General features: G+C 45.9%; 1 protein-coding gene across 9 annotated transcripts in view; it reads right to left on the bottom strand.

The window, feature by feature from the left end:
* Positions 1–25,179, bottom strand: part of ZSWIM8 (zinc finger SWIM-type containing 8) — a 91,533-nt gene that overhangs the window by 26,610 nt on the left and 39,744 nt on the right. For 8 of the 9 annotated variants that reach the window (XM_059729726.1, XM_019497101.2, XM_059729727.1 and 5 more), the window contains 8 exons: positions 16,519–16,691; positions 14,646–14,753; positions 12,104–12,185; positions 11,548–11,668; positions 10,766–10,967; positions 7,530–7,705; positions 2,895–3,903; positions 570–701 (listed from right to left, as the gene is read on the bottom strand). In XM_059729726.1, the coding sequence (XP_059585709.1) occupies positions 570–701; positions 2,895–3,903; positions 7,530–7,705; positions 10,766–10,967; positions 11,548–11,668; positions 12,104–12,185; positions 14,646–14,753; positions 16,519–16,691 (2,003 nt within the window). The remainder of the gene's footprint in view (positions 1–569; positions 702–2,894; positions 3,904–7,529; positions 7,706–10,765; positions 10,968–11,547; positions 11,669–12,103; positions 12,186–14,645; positions 14,754–16,518; positions 16,692–25,179) is intronic. The other variant, XM_014601458.3, reaches the window with a different exon arrangement.

Here is a 25,179-nt window from a genome sequence, read left to right as displayed (position 1 = left end):
AGCCCCGGTGTAGATCAAAGGTGGCCAACTTGCACCACATGAAACAAGTGGTATACGCAGCCTCCATGTGTAGCACTCAGGGCAGGGGACAGAAGTGGCACTCGGGGCAAGTGCAGGATTCAGCATGCACCACACTCGCCAAAAAAAGTATCCCCACACTGGTGCAGATGCACACTGATCCAACAGGGGTGCTGCTCATGGTGGCTTCCTAAAGACAAGGCCCAAGCTAGGTAGGGACAAGCAGAGGCCAGAGAAAGGAAGGCAACCAGGGAAGAAAGATATAGGTTCTAGTGACTGGTGATTTGAGACTCCCTCCCTCTCCCCTACACACAGAACAGCCCATTTTTTTGCCAAGTAAACTACTGAACAAGCAGAGAAGCCCAATCCAAAAAGGGTTAAAGGCAAGTTCAGGCAAAATGCAGCCATATTTAGATGGATTTCAGTGACTATTGTGCCTCAGCCTCTCTGAACAGCAAAGTTTCATTCTGCATCCCAGTGAGGGTTTCTGAGCCCAGGCAGCCCTGCCTACCCTCCCTTCCGCTCACAATGCTGGCAAGTACTCTCTCTACCTTGGTTGGTGGCTGCTCCACCTTGAGATCAGGAGGGTTGGCGAGTAGGTCCCTGGCCAGCTCTACAGTTAAGCGGCAGGCTTCATTACTGTATCCATGTGCATAGAGTGCCTCTGCACAGGCAAAGAGGATCTGCAAATGAAGGGACAAATTATCAGATTCAGCCTGTTTCCCATGGCTAGCCTATCTTAAGCATTTTCTCTCAATGTCACTGAAACCTAAGTTCCAAGCTGACCTCAGTTCAGGCTTGGGTCAAATGCTTGTAGAGCCATGCCTTCTTGCATATGGCCCCTATCCCCTTCCCTCGAAGCACCAACACAATGGAATGGGAAAAACACAACTGTCAAAAATGAGCCCAATCTGTCATGTTAACTATTTCCATTTACTTTGCTTTTCTTAGCATCCTACTTCCTCTGCCATCCACAGGCACACTCCGTCTGCAAAGCTCTGCGCACATTTCCAAGGACTGATGGCACAGTCTGTTATAGTTGCCTGTGACTTCCCATTATCCAACTCTGTTTTCATTTTCTTATACCTTAGCCAGCCTTTATCTTGTAACATTTGCCCACATCTTAGGGCTGAAGTCTTCTATGCTCAGTGTGTGCCTCAATTTAAATTTCCTCTAAAATAATCCAGCCATTTCCGAGGAGGCAGAAGAAAACACTCTGCTTTGCTAACATTAAACTCAGACAAGCTTTCACCTGATAAATGCTGGTGCCCCAAAGCTTTGGAGCAAACACTTAAGATTTGGCACTGGGGAAACAGGGATTTGTCATTTGCTGTCTCTGTGAAAATCTGCCCAAGTTTGGACAAGGTGTAAGCATTAGGAAAGCAACTGCAGTTCATACAGAGTCTGTAGAGACTTGTAGTGCTTACAGCTAGTGAACACTTCAAGAATTCTGTCATGAATTGACATGCTCCAGTTCGAGGGAAAGCAGGACTTTTTTGTGCAACTGTCCCCCTGGACTTGTGTGTGCCATCCCAAGGCCAGACAGCAGAACCCAAAGAAGGGAACCTATCTTTCCTGTGCTCTCCACATCTGCCCTGCTGGGTACAATGAAAAAAGGAGCCTGGGGCAGAACTGAAAACTGGTGGGAGTATGGAATACTTGGAGTGGGGGTAAGGAGTTAGGTTGCTGAGAAACTAGGAGTGGCTGGGTGTACAAAATGGATGAGGACCCATACAGGACTGGCTCAATGAGCAGAAAAGGATTGGGGGGGGGGGGGGGGAAGCAGCATCTTAGGGGTAGGAAAGAGGCAGGATTAGGACCACTGAAGAAGGTGGGGAAAAGGGACACATTTGAGAAGAATGGACACTGGAGCATACTCCACTGCAGAACTTGGAAGGGAACCAAAGTCTCACTGCTAATGGGCTGTCAGGCAACATCTGTGCAACATCCTTGCAAAAGCATCAATTCTCAGCTTCCTATTTACTAACAGATTTACAGAGGACAACATCTACTACTGCAGTCATTTACACCAATACCTCAAGTGGAAAGGTCTGTGTGGTAGATTGAAAATTTCCAGTTCTGCTGATCTACTATAAAAGTGTCATCCTGTGGCTCAGATTTATTTTACTTAATAGCACAAGTCTAGGTAGTTAACACACAAATTACGCTACAAAAATAGTAAGGCAGAAAAAAAGTCAAGTACACAGGAGTTAGGAAATTCAATAATGAGTGCCTCTGCGATTTTTATTTCAGCTTTGTTAAGCATATGTTTTATATGATAAAGTCTTTAAGCACATATAGTGTACTTATACTTGTAGCTTTGACACCTCAGCACTTCTGCAAACCAGGCAGGCACCCAGAAAAGAAGAGTCACATAATTAACAAGGCCATCTTTAAAAACGTGGTTCAGTGCCTTGCTCAGCATTACATAGAAAGTGTGTCAGAGGTAGATGCCAATTACCCACGGCAGCATTCCATTGCCTTAATCCTGGGACCTTGCTTTCTCTTCTTGCAGGTCTGTCTCACTCACTATATACCTTCTAGCTCCTGCAAAAAGAAAGGCAGGAGTCCCACCACTGTATAGTCTTCACTACACAAGTCTCATTTGTCACCAACAGTCCATCCTGTGCACTGACTGAACCATAAGCCCTGTGGAGAACATTAACAATGGGATCTATAACTGATGATGGTATCATGGTTTACACCATCAAGGAGACTGAATTAAGGTTGCCCAGACAGCCTCAATTCAGGCATTTCCTAACTATTGAATACTTGATTTTGCAACTGCAGCAATACACTTCTACCAGTTTGCATATGCAATACATACAGGAAAATTAAAACACCTACATTACAATTTTGCAACTAGATTTTCTCACCTCCATTCGGTTTTCCTGTTCCAGTGGCTTTATGCCAGCAAAGATATCCTGCTCCTCTTCATTGCCTACCTCTGCCTTATCATCCTCTTCCTTGGCCACCTCCTGTGGATTTAGATAGTACACCTGGTAATCATCTTCCTCCTCCCCTTCATCCCCTCCCCCAGCTGCACCATTCTCTCCCACTTCTTCTGGCTTCAGGCTTGCACCACCGCTGTTCTCATCTGCAGAAGGCAGATCGTCATCCCCACTGCCCATTTCTCCCACAGGATCCTTTGGATTTTTCTTGGCAGTGGGAGTACTCCTGATGCTGGGCTCAGGTCCCTCAGAGAAGTACACGCCACCATCATCCTCAAAAGTGTCCCTGTAACTTCTGTTCAGGGAGCTCTCAGTGAAACTAAATGTATTGCTGGCCTCTGCTCCCAGAGCTAAGCTGCTGTCATCCAGGCTCATCTCTGCCAAATCCGGCTCCAGAGAGCTATCTTCACTGCTCATGCGTCGTTTCCCACTATGCTTACTGGCCAAGCTTTTCCCTACTGGCAGCTTGGCTTTCCCCACTGTTGTCTTATAAACTGCTTTATCTCCTTCTGCAGAAAGTCGCCTTAAAACCCTCTGAGGAGCATCAGAGACCAGTTTCCTCTTCCCAATGAGCTCCTTCGGACGGACAGCTGGTTCTTGAGAAGACGGACGGGTTCTGTCCCCTGGCTGCAGACACATTCCTCCAGATTCCTGTCCAGGGGTTCTACCAGCTTCACAGGTGGTTTCCACACACTGCAACCGGCAGTTCCTTTGTTGAATGGCCTTCACCCAACAGAATGAGTTCTTCTTGTCAGTGCTGCTGTAGGTAATGCCAGGGATGGGATACGCCTCCTCCCAGTTGAAGTAACAAGCTTCAACAGCTGGCTTGAAACCCTGGAAGAGTTTCTCCAGGGATTTCTTGTGCTGTCCTCTCTTGACGTTATCTATGACCTTCAGCTGCCACTGTCTGAGCTGGGTGCAAAGGTCCCTGCGCCTAGTGGGGAGGAGGAAGAGGACAGATCAGAAAGGAGCCACAAAATGCACTAACAACAGACTACCCTCAACTCATAGAATACCTCTGTCAAAGGCCTCTTCTGCTGAGTTAGTGTAAACAACATTAATCCGTCAGAAAATTGTCTAGGGAAAGGAAATAGACAAGTCAACAATCAGCTCCTACCTAGGCCAGCGCCACAAAAGCAAAATGCTGCCAAGTCAAACCTGAACATTTGCAGCAAGTTGGGAGTTTAGGGTGAAGCACATCAAGCTGCAATGCAGTGAAATCTTGCAATTACCACATTGGAGTCATGACCTTTGACACTGCTGAGATATTAAGGCACTAGTTCCAAACAGGGTGCCACAAGCTCCTTTCCTCCCCACCCCCAAGGGGTGCAACAAGGCAAGCACTGAATGCCATGACAGCAGCCAGGTCAAACTCCCCTGAATGCACACTCCTGCTGCATTAAGACTGTGATGAGCCTAAGCAGGCAGAAGCTGAGCTGCTATAGCCCTCCCAGTCCAGCCTCTCCCATGCTCCTCCCAGAAACAGTCACATGGGACAGATCCATCCACCAACCTCTGTTTCCAGAAGGAGCACAGATGGGACAGACTGAAAGGGGACTATACAGCACAAGGCAGTTCCTGCCTGCTTCAGGCCAATCAAAGGATCATAAAGGAACCCCCCCGAAGAAATATCCCGCCAATAAATCAATAATGCAGCAGGACTCTGTGTGCATGGGCACAGACTGGCTGTGCAGCAGACACACAGGGCAGTTTTACCTGAAGGCAGCAGAACCTAGTTGAGAAGCACTGAAGTAAACTGAGGCAACACTAACAGTGGTTCTCAACCAGAGGTGTCATCACATTAAAAAACGGCAAAGGGTACCCTGTCACCAAAGAAGCTGAGAACCACTGCACTCAGGACTACAACAGGGAACTGCTGCATGTCCAAACTGTTAACAACTAGCAAAGAAAATTCAAATGGTTTGCATAGCTCTTGAAGCTAATACTTCTACTCAAGAATATCAAATCCTCCTCCCTTGAGTATTAAAAGCCTACAGTCAGGTTCATAATTTAGGGACAGAAGGAACCAGTGGATGATCTAGCTTGCCCTTCTATATAAAGCCCATTATTTCACCCAGATACCTCAAGAGTGAGCCCAATAACTTGAGTTAGTCTCTTGAGGATTGAAAAATTGGAGTCTAACTTGTTTACAACAAGCAGAAAACTAGAAAGACCAAGGCATCACCATTGCCCAGGGCCACTGCAGTAGAACTGATTAGATAGGGTATGTCCCGATGATCCTAGCAGGTAATCACAGACCCAAGCTAGAAGAGGGTGAAAAATGGAAGATCCCACAACAATTCAAGCCAGGAAAAAATTCCTTCCCAGCCTGTTTCACTTTGACCATAAGCATGGAGACAGTAACTAGAAAGGAGCAAGTGCATTCCTAAATCACTAGGAAAATCCAAATTTCTCAACACAGCTCTACTACAGGCTCCAAAGACAGGACTTACACGCACAGACCTTCTCAATCTTTTCAAATACTTTTAGTCTCAAAAGCAAGATAATATGGAAGTACACCAAGTAAGGGTGTTAAGCATTAAGTCTCAAAGCACATTAGTCTGGGATAAAAGGAGCTCTACAGAATGGACTGTTTCCACTTGACTGCTAAGCAAACCAATTAGCTAGCGAATAGGCTGGCATGGATTAATCAAATAGGCTTTGTAGGAGAAAGGGGTGGGGGAGTTACTCAAAGAACAGGTAGCAAAAAGGTTGTGGGGGAACCTGCAACAATTTAGGAAGAGTGAAGCAAGTCTAATTGTGATCCACTGGAGAAGCATGAAGGAGTGAGAATAAAAAGCTACAAAGGAGCTGAACCAAGGCAGAACATATCCCTTTTGGTGACTGTATTGAAATGGTAGGAGAACGGGAAAGTAAAAAACACCTGAATTATCCATGACAAAGCAGAACCTTTTAGTAATTTGGAATGTATCAAATGACCAGAATGTTAGGAGATTCACACACTACAGAAAAGGGAAGATATGAACAAAGAACTTGTTTTACTGACAGTGTGACATGACTCACTGTTTTAAACCTTTATTCCTGGTTTCCTACTGACTTTACTTTGTCTACCTTAAGCTTTTACACTGTAAATTCAAGGCAGAGACAACACCTTTTTAAGCAGATGTACCCTAAAATTATGACATTATATTCATGTTCAATGATAGTTAACAGATTAAAAAAAGTGTGCAAATACTTAAAAATATGCCAAAAATGCTTTTTTTCCTTCCGAAAGATTAAGTTTAGCTTTTCCAATGTATAACAATTTATACTAGAGCATGCATTGCACAATATTCTGCTAAATGCTGCATACTGTAATTTGCATATTTTGCAAACCAAGGTATCAGTGTGCAAAACTCAAGTCTGAACATGAAATATCAAAGCAACACTTGCTATTCAATTTTTACTAAATGGGGAAGGTGGTTATTTGTGCATGTTAAGCAAGGTAAAATGCTTTAGGATGAATTGTGATACTTCCGATTGTCCTGAACAACTACACACACACACCAAAATGATCACTATATGTGGGACTTGTCACAGTACGTTTCCTTGGGACTGTAGAAAACATAACAGTTACAACCTTGAACAGAGCAAGAACAGATAATTTTCTGGGTATACAAACCTGTGAAACTGCTAGTCAAAAATACTACATAACATTTAAAACATATTGATTAGAAATGCAGTGGATCTAGCGGGCTTTAACCTAAATAAATTTTTTAATCAAATCATGTCAAACTGACCTGGATAAGCCCTCTCAGTACTGACACTGGACAGGAAGGCAGGCGAACTGCCAATGTAATTGACCTGAGTTTAATAAGGTACTTGACCATACAACTTAGCACCACTGGAAATAGAGAAAGCATGACCTTACTGATGCACTAAGGGTGATGGACTAACAAGAGCAAGTGAACTATCAGAATGGGGTAGACCAGCATCCTTTAAATATATTAACTGGTAATAAAGAATACACTTACATACACATATAGCATTTAGGATCCAAATCAGCAATCTACACTAAACTAGAAGACATAGCAAGGAAAGCATGATAAAACCAAAAACACAACTGAACATAAACAGTTTTGCCATTTGGTTGATTTGTGTGGTCTGAGAGTCAATGCAAAGTAGTACTAGATGACTAGGAAATACAGAAACGTTATGGCTGAACAGGTCTGGGGTATAACTGAACAGAACTGTTCAGTGCAGTGCTATTCCAGAAAGACACTTCCACTGTATCAGGAAAGTCTTAAGTGCAAGCCAAAACTCACATTTAAGGGATAAAAGACCATGCATATTACAGAGAACCACACAAATACAATAGGGTTTAAGGCAAGAGCAGTGAAGGCAATTAAAAATAAAAGTGATTAAGGTTACCTTGAACACCAATATAGACCATAAGAACTCACAGCTGAACTATCTGCTTTAATAACATAATACACCTGCTAAACGGTAAAGTGCAATTGTGCCCAGATGCCACAAGGATAAGCGGGACTGAAGAGTACCACTTAAGGAACTTTACCCACCAGGTCTTGGCTCCAAAGATTATCTGACACTTATGCTTACCTCTGTGGGCTGATGGTTGGATCTAGAACAGCCAGCCTCCAGAGGACCACCATCTCATCACACATACTGGCACAGGCATGAGCAGCCACCTCAGACTGGCCATTACTGCGCCCAGTATGCCCACTGGCACTACTGTGAGACGCGGATGTTCGCACACTGTACCACCAACCAGTTATCTGCAGAAAAAAGGACAGTCAATGCAGCCATGCCTAGATGGCCAACCTCTCTTTCACAATTTTTGGAAACACATCACAAATGAAAGAGAAATAAATATATTCTGTTGCTAAGTTTGCAGTGCCTGAAAACCAGAAGAATTAAAAGCAAATCCAGCACAGACATAACAATAAAAATTGACACTAGCTACTAACAGTTAGGTGCCCCATGCAAGAAGAATTTGATAGGCTCAGGATGGTTACCAAAGGGCAGATACCCAGGTAGTAAGTCACTAAGACTAGCTTTTCTGTCAGCAGCCTGAGAGCAAGGAATGGATATGAAGCATGGATCCTTTAATCCCTTGAATCTATAGATGAGGTATATCAGGGGCAGGCCAAATACAGCCCATGGGCTGCATTCAGCCCATCAGGCCATTCTATCCGGCCTGCAGGGCCCCTAAAAAATTTAGAAAATTAATATTTATCTACTCCTGGCTGCCTGTCAAAGATGACAGGAGCCAGGGGCAGTAGGACCCAAGGAAAGCCAGTGGCAGGACCCTGCAGCCCAGCAGCAAGGCCCACCTTCCCTCCCCCTCCCCTGACTGGAAGCCCTGTGCCCCATGCCTCCCAGAGGTTCTGGCTGTTCCCACTCCCTGCACCAGAGGGAAATTCAGATAAGAAGGCAGGGGTGGAGGGCGAGGGGAAGAGGCAGGGGAGGACCATGAGTGATTGCCTCAGTTCTCAGGGCCAGGCCGGGATAGCTCCTGCTGAGTCCTGCGGTCACAGCCATGCTGCCAGCCACTCCACGTGGTCCTGCAGTTGCTGGCAGCAGGCAGGAAAGCAGGGAAATGGCAGCTACAGGTGGGATGGAGTGGCAGTGAGCAGGCATGCAGGAACGCAAAAAAGAGCTGAGTGGGAGTGCGGAGCCAGTGCCGGCAGGGCCCAGAGCAGGATGGCAGGAGTGCAGGACCCCTGTCCCCTCCCCACTCCAGCTGGTGCCAGATCCCGCACTCCTGCTGCCCCTCTAGCACTGGCCCCAGGACAGTTCCTGCCGAGCTGTTGCTGCACTCCCACATGCCCACTCGCTACCCCTTCCCGTCTGTAGCTGCCATTTCCCTGCTTTCCTGCCGGCCACTCCAGCACCACATGGCTCCCAACTGCATGCCTGTGACTGCTGGAACAGAGCCCGTGCCAGTACCCTGGGACCAGGACAGGGGAGGGCAGTTGAGGAAAGGGGGATGTGCAGGGAAGGAGGAACACAGAGTGTGTTCATAGGGTGAGTCCTACATGCACACCCCACCATACACATGCACTTACAACCCACCTTGCACTGCCATACACTCACCCCCCCAAACACACACCAGCCGCCCTCCTCCCCACACATTCCCCCACAAACCCAATACCCACCCACACCCCACATATGCACACACACCCACATGCTCCCTCACCCCACACCCAGATGGCTACCAGGGGCTGGGGCACCTGTCAAGGGGCGGAGCTACCCATGCAGCCCTCAACATCTTGCCAAAACTCAGTAACCAGCACTCCACCTGAAATAATTGCCTGCCCCTAAGGTATACAATAGGATAATGGGGAAAAAATGGATACTGAAGGTGTTCTTGTTTACATCTCTACTTATAGAAAGAAGATCCATCTCCTAAACTGTCAATATCAACCTTTTCTCCAACTATAAAATTCAACCCAAATTCATGGAAATTATTTTCAATTAAAATTATCAAAATCTAATGAATTGTGTCAAATGGCAGAATTTCAAAGCCAACACACAAAAAAATATTGTCCAAATTAGAGGTGTACTAATACATCGGTCCAATATTGGATTGGTACCGATATAAAGAAAGTTGGCTGCATCGGAAATCGGCCTAATGTGGCTGATAATTTGGCCAATAAATGCCCGTGCATGCGCACAGCTGCAGCACAGTATTCAGGCAGAAAGGAGCAGAGCCCAGCAGCATGCAGCTAGTAAATCTGTTGTGGTGAAAGTGGAGGGGGGAGGGAAGGCTTTTGATGGGGCAGATCAGCGACCCCCCCCCCACTACCCCCCAGGGAGGGTGGGAGGGGGCAGGGGCAGCCGCTGCCCAGCTGGGGTGGGGTGGGGTGGGCACAGGATGGAGCTGCAGCTCACGGGGGTTTTCCCCCACTGCGCACAACCTGGGAGGACACGGGAGGGGTCTACGGGGGCTGCAGCCACCCTAAGTTTCACTGAAGCCCGCTCCCAGCACTGCCGCTGCCTACCCAGCACAGCCCTGGCTCAACCCCTGCCTCCCCCCACATGCCGGGAAAAGCCGGGGCTGCACTGGGTGGGTGGTGGTGGTGGCACTGGAAGTAGGATTTGGTGAAATTTGGGTTGGTTGTGGAGCCCAGGCCGCATTGAGAGGAGCCCAGCACAGCCCCAACTCCAGCCCACCTGCCCAGGGCAGATCTGAAGGCATATGCTCCCTTCCCACCACAGTGCCCTTCTGAGGTGCACACAGTGGCGGGACCCACTCCCCTCCCCCCCCAAACAAGCCACAGTTCCATCCCACGCCTGCTCCACCCCAGCTGGGCAGCACCTGTCCCTGTCCCCTCCCTCATTGTGGGGAGCATTGATTTGCCCCCTCCACACACCTTCCCTACTCCGTCCCCTCCCACCAAAACAGACTTAACAGCTGCACGCAGCTGTATCAGAGATCGGTTCAGTATCGGCCAATATGCCTCCTTAAATATCGGCTATCTGTATCAGGCCCCAAAATCTCTATTGGTTCACCCCTAGTTCAAGTGCACCTTATTTTGTCATAATCCATGGAATAAAACTGCACTGATCAGAGAGAGGATGCACAGGGGAAAGGTCAAGGTAAAGGTGTTGAGAAAATGGCTCCATGTTGATGTTAGGACACATGACAACCCCAACATCCAGTGAAACTGGTGTCACTGAAGAAGCACTCAGAAAACCAAAAAGCAAGTTGCTTTAATGGCAAGGGACTACTCCCATAATGCACTTGCAAGGCACAAAACACCACTGGAATTGTTGCCACCTTTGACTAGGCCCCCCAGTCACTGCTCTGCTCCCCCACAGGGTTTAAATACCTGCTCATAAGTCAGACACTGGTCAGTTAGGATCTCCAGCAGAGGGGCTGCATTGCTATCTCGCCTCTTAAACATCTCTCGGACAATGGAGAGCAGATTCCAGATCCCCTCCGGCTCTCTCCCTCTCAGGGGACGAAGGAGACACGCCCATTCAGCAGCAGCTGGTGGCTCCGTGGAGGATAGGTACATAGAGTTCACATCACTGTGAGGGGGGAAATGGAGAGAGTAAAAGAACAGAAAACAAGATAAAGCACAGCAGCAAAAAAACAGGGACAAAGCTGCACAATGGTGTATATTTACAGGCATCATTTCTGCAGGTTGAAAAAGGCAGAAGGAACCACATCTCACTGAAGAAACACAGTGTAACAGCACTCAGAGAGGAACAAACAAGAAACTTACATTCTCAACTCCAGAGGTCTTATTAACTGGAAAGGTGACCTAAAATTAAGCATCTTGAGTTTCAAATCATCGTGCCAATTTAATACTACAGGCCACAAACTAACCAAGAAGAGCATTCCTTAGACCACAGGTGGGCAAAATGCGGCCCGGAGAATGGATGCAGCCCGCCAGGCCATTCTATCCAGCCCGCAGGGCCCCTAAAAAATTTAGAAAATTAATATTTATCTGCCCTAGGCTGCCTGTCATGCAGCCCTCAATGGCTTGCCAAAACTCAGTAAGCAGCCCTCTGCCCAAAATAATTGCCTACCCTGCCCTACACCCAAAGTCCCTGTTATGTTTCATGTGTAGGCAGGGATGATTATTACTCTGATGAGGCAATTTACCTGAAAACAACAGGAGAGGGCCCACAGAATTTGTGAAGGGTTTTCTTTATGTTGTCACTCAGAGTAGATTCATCTAGGTACCACGTGCTTTGATCCGAGGCCGAGGGCCCAGCAGTGGGATCTTGAGAAACACAGTTTGCAGGTGTTAGAGAGTTACAGTCTATACCTCCTATTCCAGAGGTTACAGGCAGCAGATAAGCAACACTCATTTTCAATTCAGTCCAAAAGTAGACGCAGACTTGTTTATGGACTCTAGAAACATTTTTTCAGTCATTTGCACTGGGTTACATGGGAAACTCTTCCATTAAAAATAACCTAGATGTGGTAGTACCTGGAGCTCCTTTTATTCATTGTAAATTCTTACCAAACCTGTAACACCAGCAACTTCTTACAGCTCCCTGCACACGCATAAATTTCTCTGCTTTCCTCTCTCCTCCCCCTGCAGCCTCAAATTAAATGATGTCCCAGCAAAGCAGGAGCACCCACTGATGTGGGCGATTCCCATTCCTGAGGCAGACTACAGAACATCAAATGTAATAAGAATTATCCATGTTACCTGGGGCTCCACACACGGTGTTGATGGCAGTGGACTGAGAAGACAGCAACTCATCCAGCAAACGCTGAGCAGTTGGAAGAATCTAAAACATGAGACATTCAGTACAATTTAAAAATACATGTGCACATCTTACCCTATCATAAACCAAGCAACTATTTTGATTTTTGTTTCTGAGGGACTTGGACTGACAGATGTTTAAACACTTTAGTCCAGTTTCCTTTCTGGGTTCTCTATCTAGTGCACAACTTAGAGATTTCTACCTACTATATATGCGTAAGAGTACTTTAAAAAAAGCCAGCGGAGGGAGTAACACATACTGCAGCTGATACCATAGCATAACTCTAGTTATTCCACTTTCCCCCATGCCTTTTATCTTAAAGTAAATTAAGCAAAGCTTGTCACATAGTTCATACCCTGCAAGGTAAACAAAAGAGCAGAAAGGTGTGGATGATCCTATCTTTTGTTTTAAATGAGGAAAAATGGATTTTGCAATTTTAAGCTTCTCATTTCAACATATGCAACATTTTCCTACATCTACTCTATATGCTTCCATTACTTATCCCCAAATCACTCCTTAAAAAGCCAATTCATGTAGAGCACCAAGGAACCCAGACTTAGTCAAGTCCTCCCAGGCACCAGAATTGCAGGGAAGAAAGCTCGTGTTCCTGAATTTAAAATTCTTACAGGACTGTGGCCTTGATCTATTTGCTAGTAAAATTCATGTTAGCGTAGAGAGTTATGAACATGTATTAGACTTAAACATGAGCTAACTAAGCTTCTTTCCTAACACCACCATTTCATACATCCACTGGGATAAACATGATCTCATGCACCTCAATTAAGTCATGAAGTACTCCTTGCACACCCTCCTAGAGAGAATGAAAGATTGATATGGGCCTAGCTTCACTGATGAACAAACTGAGGGAAAATTGTTTAGTGAAAACACATCACGTCTTTGAGGCACCTGAACAGGCTTAGCATTAGGCCATACTTGCATCTTTTTCCATTACTACATATTACAAAGTCAACAAGAGGTAAGAAAAATCACTTAGCAAGACAAGCTCACACATTAAAGGCTGTTGTACTATGAAACTGGCAGGATGAGGGGAATACTTGCTACATGCAACAAGTGCCTGAGGGAGAAGTCCCTCAGCAAAACACTTGTGCATATAATTGGCATTGGGAGTCTGGGTTCACCAATGCAGGCAACTCATGGGAGAACTAGGTAACAGCTTTTGAAGGCACCATATGAAGGCTCTGATTTTCATAGCAGGAGAGTATCTTACAACAACATTTGTGCCCAAGTCATACAGCCCCACAAACCGGATTCAGTAAGCAGCAGGCCAGATGAGTGGTGCAGGGGAACAGTGACGTTAAAATGCCGCAATTTCAAACAACGGTAATTAATGCTGCTGCCACTTGTCGTGGCACCAAATTCTTGGACCCATCGGGAGCTTCATGGGGCTGGATGGCACTGCTCCATGGGCTAGATCCTGGTCTCCACTATCTTAGATTATTTTAAGGATCTCTCCACTTATATTCATGTTCCACACGTGGCCACCTTCCTCCCATGTTTGCATGAGAAACCTCCTTGTTATGACAATTACGTATTAAAGTTTAATTTACCAGCTGAAAGGCTCACTTATTGTTTGAGAAACAACTCTCAAACAGTTATCACTTCTTGATGCTTTTTTCTACAAGTCACATTTGTCCACATCATAAACCTTGAATTTTTGGCAGTTATCTTAGCAACACTGATGAGCCCATATAAAATGTGTATGCATCTTCTGAGCAGCTGATGGAGAAGATGTAACCTTCAAGGGGAGCGAGATTTTTTTCTGCCTTTGTAATTACATCTGGCTCATGATTAGTCCCCATTCCATGACCACCTTGGGGAACAATGACCCAAAAGAAACACTGGCTTCAGATAAAAGACTTGCTCACTACTGTGATCCCAGCCCAGGTTATAACCCGAAGCCTATTCAGTGGCCTATGCAATAAGCCAATCAAAATTATAAGATGGTTATCAACACTGAAGGGACTTAAAGTCAGAGAATCTAAATTGTTCTTCTACCCTTTGAGGTGCTCTTATAATTAGGTTTGAAATGTTAGTAAGTCCAGGAGGGAAGCACTGTGTCTTCTGGGGACAGTGCTCAATGCTGCCAATCTAGCATATTTATTCAGCCTTAAATCCACACACAGAAAGCTGACAGACACTGACTTGCTTTGAACTCCCTTGTGTATTACATTTATTATTCTGATTTTCATATTTGTGAACTGAGCACCCGTTTATACCCACGTGGTACCCTACAACTAACCAACACTTTCCTTTCTCCTTTGAAGACACCACTCTAATCCTTTATTTGGCCAATGACAGCTAAAAAACTGGATAGTTGTCTTGAGTCAGGCAGGAATGAAAGCTGTCTCTGTTACTGGTGATCAAATACAGCAACAGGCCACTATAAGTAAAATACTACACAGATCAAAGCAACCTGAGATGACTAACAAGGGCTCTGGCAGAACAGAATAGCTCCCCTTTTACCTGTTGTGGGAGTTCACTGATTAAGTACTGAGCAAATTTCTGCAGCTGATCTCTTTGCAGTCGAGACAAGGACTCTGAAACAGGTGCTCGTAAGCATACTGCCGATGCCTGGAGAGAGAAGAGAGATATAAGAGAACTGCTGTCAGCAAGGTCAGGCAGAACTAGCCCTGTACACTAGATGACTGAAGCTGTTTCAGCAGCAGCCATGGTTAAGCATAGATTGTCCTTGTAATCATGTAAAGCAGTGCTGCAGACTGAACTCAGCCTATGTCTTGATTTTATAAAGCCTATTTTTAAGAAAAGAATTTCTTTTCAAGGAAACTGCTAACAGCTGTGCTTAAGATCTGTTGTTGTTAGCAATTGCACAAACACTGGCAGAGAATTCACAAACAAACCTCTAAAATAGGCCATTATTTTTTAGCTTCTGGCAAAGAAACAGCTCTGTGGGGGGCTGTTTTATAGAATCACCATCCAACTAAGATAACCATTAGATGCTTATTCATTTAAAGCTTAAATTCAGTTTCTCTTCCTTACAGGATTTTTAAAAACTAAAAAGATTATAAACTGTAAAAGAATATCTTAATTTCTTTCACAAGGCAGAACAAGCAGCAGTCACTTAATTTAAAATTGGAAAAAGGCCAAAACATGTCAAGGAGAACTAGGCAGACGTACCTGGCATCAAGCAATCCCCTTCACATATAGTTCCCCATTTGTGCTCAGAATGTACCAGCTACAGAATGGTCTCCATATCATCATTCTGGTTGAAAAGGTAGTAGTTTGCTTTTATGGCATGGAGGACTCCTAGCCTTTTTGTGCCTAACGCTATAACTGAGTCAGGAAACCTGCTTGGTACTCCCAAAAGCACCTATTAGAATAGCCATGTAAGAGCAGAAATTGCATTTAAAATACCCAGCTGTCATCTGGCAACTAGAGGCAACAGGGTGCTTTTCTTAAGGTTTTCACATTCAAGCCCACAATAATTATCTATTGTGAAATACCACTGATAAATTGTTAGCAATTTTCACCTCTACTTTTAGGGAGGGCTAAAATGGATTGAAAACCATGATGAGCTTTGACAGCTTTAAAACAATGAATAATCCTTCTGTTCCTTCTGATAAACTACAATCAATCCCTCAAAATTTATTTGGTGAACTGTCTTTCTGAAGAATATCTGCACCATAAGGCTGCACCCTAACATTACATATTTTGTATTTTACCAGCTTATTCTGCCTACTTTCACAATAGGAGTTTATTGGGACAGAGAGCACATCTCCACTGTGTGTGCATAGTGTTAACCACACTGCAGGTACTCCAATAAAAATGAGGACTCACATTTTAAGTGTCAAACAGGTGGGTTAGTTACCCAATCTGAGGCATAGCATGTTAAAATGGGCAGCAGTATACAAAGGCCAACATATACTGAAATGAATTTTCAACTCCAATAGTGCAAGTAACAGCCTTCAAATCCAAAAAAAACTGCGTTTGCAAAGTTTCCTGAAAAAGATTAAAATAATAAACAGTTTTGCCCACTACTGACCCTTAAAGGCAGAGCATATAATCCTCAGAAAAACACTAACAAGGGGACAGAAAGGGGCAGTGGGTATGCATTATCAAAAGACGGTCAAGCAGCTTTGGAAGTCAACGGTACAGTATAGTGAAAATATACAAGAATTAGAACTTTGAATTTACAGGACTTGCACTGCCACTCAGACTGCAATCGCCAGAGCAACATGACCCATAGCTAAAGGGACAGTCTAAAACAACTTCTCTGGAGAGAAGCAAGCCTGAAGCATAGAAGCTCGTACCCATGCCGCTATGCTTCAACACAGGAGAACATCAAGAAAGTGACACAGAATTGTCTTTAAAGGCCTACGTTGTGAATCCGGAAGAGACAGAGGGCCACGACGTGGGCACACCACTTGGCCCCAGCTCCGCAGGTACAGCTGCACGAGGTGATCCTACATCGGTCAAACATCACTGCCACGTTGTATGCACCTTTCGGTGGCACCATCTGCGGCGGTACTACTGTAGCACTCAGATGGAAACCTGTTGGAAAATAAGCCAAAATTACTGTCCCCCTGGGGATCAGAACATGACACTGTTAAACATAGCAACACTTACATATGTGCACTTATATTTAAATGTTAAAACAGTAAAGTTGTTCTGATTGCTATAACAGCATTCATCCCGAGTCTCTAGAACTGGTCTGCCCCTTTAGCTGATCATGTTCCCATGTCATACATTAGTACCAAGGTATTTTAAACCTCAGAAGAGTTATGTTAATTTAAGTGTAATAAGAAAATGCATGGAAGTGTGGTGTCATGAAATGTGGGATCTTATCAGTGGAGGTGTTCAATACTGGACCAAACACCCCCATGAGGAACATTTTAGGATAAACTAATCCAGTCCTGCCATACTGCAGAGGAACAGATACATTGGTACCTAAGAAGTTACTTCAAACTCAGGTCAACTTTCAGAATGTTGCAGTAATCTATATTACATTTGAGCACTTATGTTGGCATTTCAGACACCACTGCTAAACAAGGATTTATTTCTCAAGAAGGAGTTCAGGTAAATTACACATCACCTTTTGATTCTGAAAATACTCTATTCCAATAACTAACATCTTGCATGAGATTTACAGTACACTGTGTAGAAGAAACGCCACTGAAATATCTAAAAAGCCAGCCCCGTTCTTCAGTAAGCAAACAAATGGGAAATTGAACTATGTATGTCCACCTAAGCAGGATGACAAAGTCAGAGTTGGCTTCATGAACAGTTATGCGTAATAAATACTCATCATATCCTTCAGGCAGCCTCCTTCTACAAACATGGTTTACTTACCAGGGTACCTTAAATGTTAGAAACAGGAAATGCTAACAAAACATACCAGTCTATTTCAATTGCCTCTTGAAGACTTCTGTTCCATGTCAAGATCTCTTTCTGGCAATGCATATCATCTCCTTTAACTCTCCTCAATTTCTTAAGACTTGGTGCAGCATAGAAAAAGCATCAATGGTGCCATTCACCAAGTAGCAATAATCAGACTTGTAGGCTCCTACTCACCTACTTATCTAGAGTGAACTTTTTTGTAGGGAGGATGAGGAGCAGTATTTGAAACAGATTTCCATTGTCAACATGCTAAGGGTAGGTAAGTGGATTGTGACTCCAGGGTAGCAAACTATATCAGCTTTGGCCAACCCACTATTATCATGGTGTTCAATACTGCCCACAACTTTCTAAATGGGATGAAACAAATCTTTTAGTGTTGGGCATCCCACTTTGTGCTGAATCCTCATGATAATTACAACTTTCTGGTACCTGCTTGCCTCCTCACTGCTGCTGTGTACTGGGGTTCAAATCCTCTTCCTGACTTAGGCAATATATTTGTGATCAGTGCAGGTGAATGCCACCCAATCCAAGTGGCAGAAGACGTTGGGGAAAAAAATTAAAATGAAAGGAGGCGTTCACCACAAAACTATTGCTCTCTTTAATGTAAGTTATAGATCTAATTTACACTCTGCATAAATGTCTCAACACGTCACTTTGCTACACTAGGAAACATCTCAGAAAAAAGCTAAGACACCTTTCTTTCAATAATAGCATGTTAAGCCTTCTGCAAACTTGATGTGCAGCCATACTGCACCTGTACATGCTAAGCGTCTAAAATGTTTTACAGAACAAGAATGGGTTGCAGCGGCAACCTTCGTGTCAAAAGTTTGACAAACTTTTTATTTGTATATGAAGAAACTTCACTTTGAAACATAAGGAAAGGAGAACTGGTTATAATTAGAGGAGGAAGAAAGCAATACCTTACGGAGCCATCTCCAACATTCAAAATCAATTCAGAGACTTGGGCTTGTTTGCAACGTACCAGTCATGTTCTGTAGAATAGCATTTCTCAACCCATGGGTCGGAAGAATATATGAAAGAGTTGTGAACAAACCTTAAAAATGGATTCTCCTTTAAAGGAGAAAAACATGGGAAACCATAGGTTTCCCCTTGCAGGCTGGCAGAGTTCCAGCCTGCAAGCAGCTGCCTGGGGGCTGGGAGGGGCAGGAGGAGTGCGATCAGACATGGGGCACCATGTGAATAAAGAGAATACAGCAATGACAGAAACCCACATAAAATCAGCTCCTAACAGATGAAGGTACTCTTGGAACACATGGATGTTTTAAAGTAGGCTGAGCCAGACAACCTGCACCCGACAGTCCTGAAAGAACTGGCTGAACCCAAAGCGATGCCTCTAGCAAGGCCGTTCAAAGAATCATGGAACTCAGTAGAGGTCCTGAACAACTAGAAGAAGGATAATGTGGTGCCCATCTTTAAGAATGGAAAGAGGGATGACCCTGCAAACTACAGGCCAGTCAGTCTGACTTCGATCCTGGGAAAAAACTTTTGAAAAAATCATCAAGGAAACCATCAGCCACAAGCTTGTAACTGGTGGGGTACTGAGAAACAACCAGCATGGCTTGGTCAAGGGGAGGTCACGCCTAACAAACCTGGTGTCCTTTTATGACCAGGTAACTAACCAGCTGGACATGAGGCAGACATCATCTACCTAGATTTCAGCAAGGTCTTTGATACTGTTTCCCATGAGATTCTCTCACTTAAGCTGAAAGGTACTGGCCTAGACCAGGCTATGGTAAGATGGGATGGCAACTGGCTCAACAGCCAATCCCAGTGAGTTGTAACCAATGGGGTGGCCTCATCCTGGAGGGCTGTGCTCAGTGGTGTCCCCCAGGAATCAGTGCTTGGCCCATACTCTTTAACATCTTTATTAATGACGTGGATGAGAAAGTGGAAAGTGCAATGATTACGTTTGTGGATGACACCAAGCTGTGGGAAATGCGGGCACATCTGAGGGCAGGGCAAATATCCAGGATGACTGACAGGCTGGTCCTATGGGCAGAATGTGATCAGAAGTGGGTTCAACAGGGAGAGGTGCCAGGTCCTTCATCTGGGTAGGAAGGACCTTCATCATAACTATACGATGGGTGGTGGTACACTGGCTGGCACTGCATCCTTGAGACCCAGGGGTGACAATCTACCAAAGGATGAGTACGAGTCACCAGTGTGATGAAGTCGCCAAAAGAGCAAACAGAACACTGGTGTGCATCAGCCAATGTGTTGCCAATAGATCCAGAGAGGCGCTCCTCCCCCTCTATTCAGCATTGGGGAAGCCACAGCTGGAGTACTGTGTCCAGTTCTGGCACCGCACTTCAAGAAGGATGTGGATAAGTTTAAAAGAGTACAGAGAAGGGCCACCCACATGATCAGGAGCCTGGGGGATAGGCCCTGTAAGTAGAGACTCTGGAAACTGGGCCTGTTCAGTCTGAGTAAAAGAAGACTGAGAGGCGGGCAACTTGATAGCCACCGACAAGTATGTCAGAGGCGAGCACTAAGATATGGGGGAGCAGCTTTTCAGAAAGGCATCCCTCAGGTGGACGAGGTCCAATGGGCACAAGGCTAGCTGAGGAAAAATTTAGGCTAAATGTAAGGAAAAACAAAATTCTTTTCTGTAAGGGTAATTAGAATCTGGAACACACTCCCAGCAGAGGTAGTGCAGTGGCCATCCCTGGAGGTGTTCAAGAGGAGGCTGGACAAGCACCTTGTGGATTCCGTTTGAACCCAATTACCTCCTGCCCATGGCAGGGGAGTGGACTTGATGACCTCAGAGGTCCCTTAATCAGGCAGTGTAGAAAGCAGCACCCCCCGCAGGTACGTCTATGGGGTGAGGGGGCATGGACAATGCATCAGAGGAAACGGAGGGCACAGGTTACATGTTGGGGGGACGTGGGGGGCACATGCCTCCCCCAGATTTGTGTGCCCACAGTGGGCATGGGGCTGCAGCCTGCCTGAACTAGCATAGGCAGAAGCCACCTCCATGGCCCACAGGCAGGACTCAGCATGGAAGGGCAAAGTTGGAAGGGCCCACAGGCAGGATGCAGCATGGAAGGACATCACCACAACCCCTGCATCACCAGCAATGTGAGGAGTAAAGAGGAAAGGGGGGGGGGGGTGCTGCTCTCACCCGCTCCTGCAGCCAGCCACTTGTGTGCCAGGCTGTGGCTCTACCCTGCCACCATGGCCTGGCCACTGCTCCCCTCAGGCTGCATCTCTACCCTGGAGGGGAGGTAGGGTGGCAAGCAGTCCAGGTGGCCTGAGAAGTGTAGCAGTGGTTGGGCCGTGGCAGTGGGGTACAGCTATGGCCCAGTGCCCAAGCAACTGGAGAAGGAAGGTGAAGGAGGCGTGGTCCCCCCAACTCCATCCATTACTCCTTGCACTACTAGTAGCATAGCACATGCAGGGGTCCCAGCAGTGATGGCGGCGGCAACAAGTCTCACCGCTTGGGGTGGGGAGCAGTGGGTTGGAAGCGAGTGGCACCAGCAGGGCTGAGGGTAAGGGGGAAGGAAAGGGGCTGCAGGAGTGAGGGACACTGGCAGGGCCAGGGTACTGTTTTCTACTTAAACTATTTACTGGGTCAGGACTGGCCACTGATGTTTACAAATGTGTCCTGGTACAAAAAAGGTTAAGAACCACTGCAGCACAACACTAGACTGCAGCACAGCTGAGATTTCTCCCCTCCCTGCTGAAAAGTATGGACAGAGGTACACCTACTGCACATCTGACTTTGCTAGCTATTTTTCAGGAAAAACACAGAGGACAGTGTTCCTCCCTCTCAGTCAACATTTCACTCCCTTTATTTACTAGCCAATATTTGCATCTTTTTTCTGCACATTCCCATAACAAAACATTACAAGGAGTACTATGTTCATATACATAAATACCTCCAAAAAAACCCACACACAAAACAAAAACAAGAACACACCACACACTTATTCTCTGGCTCAGCCAGGGCTCATTTAAGTTTTGCTTGCAAGAATAGGATGTAGAAGATATAGGCAGACATACAGGATGAAAAGCAAAGCAACCCCAGATTTTATTTAAAAGTGTGGGAGAAGGAAGCCAAAGAACACAGTGGCTAGAGCAAGGACAGGCAAAATATAGCCCATGGGCTGGATCTGATCCATGGCTGCTCCTCTAAAGGAGAATTGTATCCTGCCTGTAGCTGCTCTGGTTTTTGGTGCCTCTTGCCCTTCTCTTCCCCACTGCAGCAGCAGTCACACTCCTCCCCAGCTGACCCACCCCTCCAGCGTATGCTCTAAGGTAGGGGCTGCTGAGCTCCTGGCCAGGCTTCTGCCCAGCAATGCTGTCTGCACACCACTCTGACCCTGCAGCCATTCGCAGTCCAGACAGCCTGGCCCCAGGCCAAGTCAAGTTCAGGTAAGGCTCTCCCTACTGGCAGGAAAGGAGGTGCAGAGGGAAGAGGGTCAGGTGAGTCACAGGCTATCTGGGCTCTGCCAGGCCAGGGACTGATAGGGATGCAGGCACCGCTAACATGCTACAGTATCGTGTTCCCATGCACTGCCACGTGGGCGCAGCTGGCGCAGCTCCTGCCTGACCCCAAGTCCCCAGCACATTGTTGGGTCAGGCAGGAGTTGCGCCAGCTGCACCCACATTGCCAGAGGCAGTGTGCAGGAATACAGCATGGCATGGACCTGACCTGGCCTCTTGCTAGGGACTTGGGGTAGGAGAGGGGGTGCAGAGAAGAGGGGAAACAAAGGTTAGGTTCCTATAACCTTTGTTCTCTCTGCCCCGAGATCAGAGAGAGATGGGCAATATTTTCAGCTGGAGGACCACTTAGAGTTTTGGTGAGCTGTTAGGCGGGGGTAGGCAGCGGTGAGTGTTGACCCAGCTCGCAACAGCTCATCAAAACTCCCTAAGTGGCCCTCCAGCCCAAAAAACTGCCCACCCCTGAGCCAGAGCCACTATTTCTTTGAAGAGACAAAACCTGTGGGAGCTGCTGGTACTGTTTTCTCTTCACTACTGGGGAAAACTGATGAGCAGGGATCCTGGTTTTCTCTGATGAAAACAATCCAAAATTCTCTGAAAGAAACCCCAGAGTCCAGAGGAGCCCATGCACATGATCCAAGGACAAGAGAATAGGCCTTACGAAGAGAGGATGAGAGCCATGGGACTCTTCAGCCTTGAAAAGCACAGGCTCAGGGGTGACCTGGTGGCAGCCTGTAAGTACATCAGGGGTGTGAATCAGAAACTGGGGGAACGTCTGTTCACCAGAGCACCCCAAGGGATGACAAAGTCTAACAGTCACAAACTTCTCCAAGACCATTTTAGGCTGGACATAAGGAAAAGCTTCTTTACCGTCCGAGCCCCTGAGGCCTGGAATAGGCTCATTCCCGAGGTAGCGCAAGCACCTACTCTGGACTTCTTTAAAAAGTGTTTGGACATTTATTTTGCTGGGATCCTTTGACCCTAGTCAACGTCCTGCCCTTGGGGCAGGGGTCTGGACTCCTGAGGTCCCTTCCAGCCCCAATGTCTACGAAATCAGTGGAAAAATACAGATTTTTTTCCATAATTAAAATGAACACCACTATATATGTATAGCTATATGAGAGAGAGAGAGAGAGATATCAGTTGAACACAATGTTTTATTGATATATTTTAAAGCAATTTGGAAGCCACACACTCCCAAACCACAGCCCCCCAGGCCCTACTGGGGCCCCTTACCCAAGCAACTGCCTCCCACCCCCAGGGCTCCATAGATTCACAGATGCTAGGGTCAGAAGGGACTTCAAAGGATCATTGAGTCTGACCCCCTGCCACTAGCAGGAAAAAGTCCTGGGGTCATGTGACCTCAGCTAGGTACTTGTCCCAGTCTCCTCTTGAAGACCCCTAAGGTAGGGAAGAGCACCACCTCCCTTGGAAACTTATTTGAGATTCTGGCAACCCTACCCGTGAAGTTCTTTATCCAGGCCCCCAGTGTATGAGGAAGGGGGTGGGTGTAGGCACAGACCACATGTTTTGTTGTTGTTGGTTTTTTTTTGGGGGGGGGGGGGGAGGGGGGGGGGCAGGCAGGGGTGCTCCCTCCTGTTCCAGGTCCTGCCCAGAGCTGTTCCAACCACGCTGCAGCCCCACACCCTACTATGGGCACAGGAATCTTGGCCCGGGGGGGGGGGGGGGGGAACATGACACTTGCCACCCACCCCCTCCAATGCACTGCCTGTGCCACGCCTCCCCCCACCCCCAGAATGTCACTTGCACAGCACCTACCCCCCCAGTCTTTTACCTGGAGGGAGCTGCTTTCCACCACACTGCCTGGTGCTTATGCACATGGCTCTCCCTGCCATCCACAGCCCCAAGCAGTTCCTTGCAGACTGCAAAGAGAAATCCATAGTTTTCCACATTTTTTGCCTTTTTAGGAGAACCTCTGTGTTTTTCTGCGGTAAACGAAAAACCCAGATCCCTAGTGAACACATACAGGGAAGTCTCTGGAACTAGAGGAACCTGCAGCAATACCACCATCTCAGGAAAGAGGCTATGAAGGAAGATGCCACAAAGGAAGGTGGAGAAAATGGATGTGTACTAACATATATTAAACTTTCATTTACTTTCAGGAAGATTTGTGAGATTTACAGGAAATGACAGTGTAACAGAGACATTTATTTTTATCCAAGCTAAGAGTGAGGCCACAGGACGGAACAGCATCAAGTATTTTTCAAGCTCTATCCCTTCAATCATAGACACAGAGACACTAACAATATACATCTGACAAAACTGTGTATGTTCACAATGGTTCCCTCATTTCCTGACAAATTTGCTTTCCAAGTTATAGATTTACATGAATATATTTCTGACTGCTCTCTTTCAGCCTATCTAGACTTTTAAAATGATTTCCAATCTGTTCACAGTGTGCCCTCTTTCCTCTGCTATCCATGGGGACACTCACCTCAAGTTTAGATAGCTCTCTATGTATTCCCTCTACAAAAATGAAAATGCTTGTCCCATTCCAAAAAACAGCTATTTTTTCCCCTTTATTCCCTTATGCATGCTATCTTTTTTCTAGGGACTCTGCTGCATATACAGTTGAAATGTCTCGAGTTTTAATCTTACCTGGTGTCTCTTCTGGTTCTTTCTTTTAAATTGCCCATCCTCCCTGAATCGCAGTTTCCGAATAATATTTTACTATCCTTTATTCATCTTACATTGCTTTACATTTCCATATTGCCCTTTTAATGTATTGCCAAAATGAGTTTTGATGGTAGCCCCCCACTGTATATTAAACACTTTGTTCTTTGCCACTGTTAGTTTCCTAAAGTGTACAGAATTTCAGACCATTTCCTTTTAACTCATTCTTTATTTCTTCAAAGTCTCTTTTCCTGAAGTCCAGCAATTATTGTGCTACTATTCTCACAGCCTCCTACCAGCTTGTCAGTCCTGGTATCTGTGGTTTGTCTGTATGTGCTTTTAACCTTCAACTTGATCGTATCTGGCTCCATTTCACTGATTAGATCGAAATTAGTCTCTGGCAATTCTTATAGCTCTGCACACTGAGTTTGAAGAACTGCATCCTTCCTTAGAGCTCCCACTATTCTTTGCAGAGTAGCTTACTGGACAAATTGAACTCTCCTGTGATTACAATGATAGGCTGCCTCTAATAATAATGTATACA

Source organism: Alligator mississippiensis, chromosome 6 (genome assembly GCF_030867095.1).
Source record: "Alligator mississippiensis isolate rAllMis1 chromosome 6, rAllMis1, whole genome shotgun sequence".
Lineage (NCBI taxonomy): Eukaryota > Metazoa > Chordata > Crocodylia > Alligatoridae > Alligator > Alligator mississippiensis.
The sequence above is the reverse complement of the archived record's forward strand: the minus strand, read 5'-3'. Positions and strand labels throughout refer to the sequence as shown.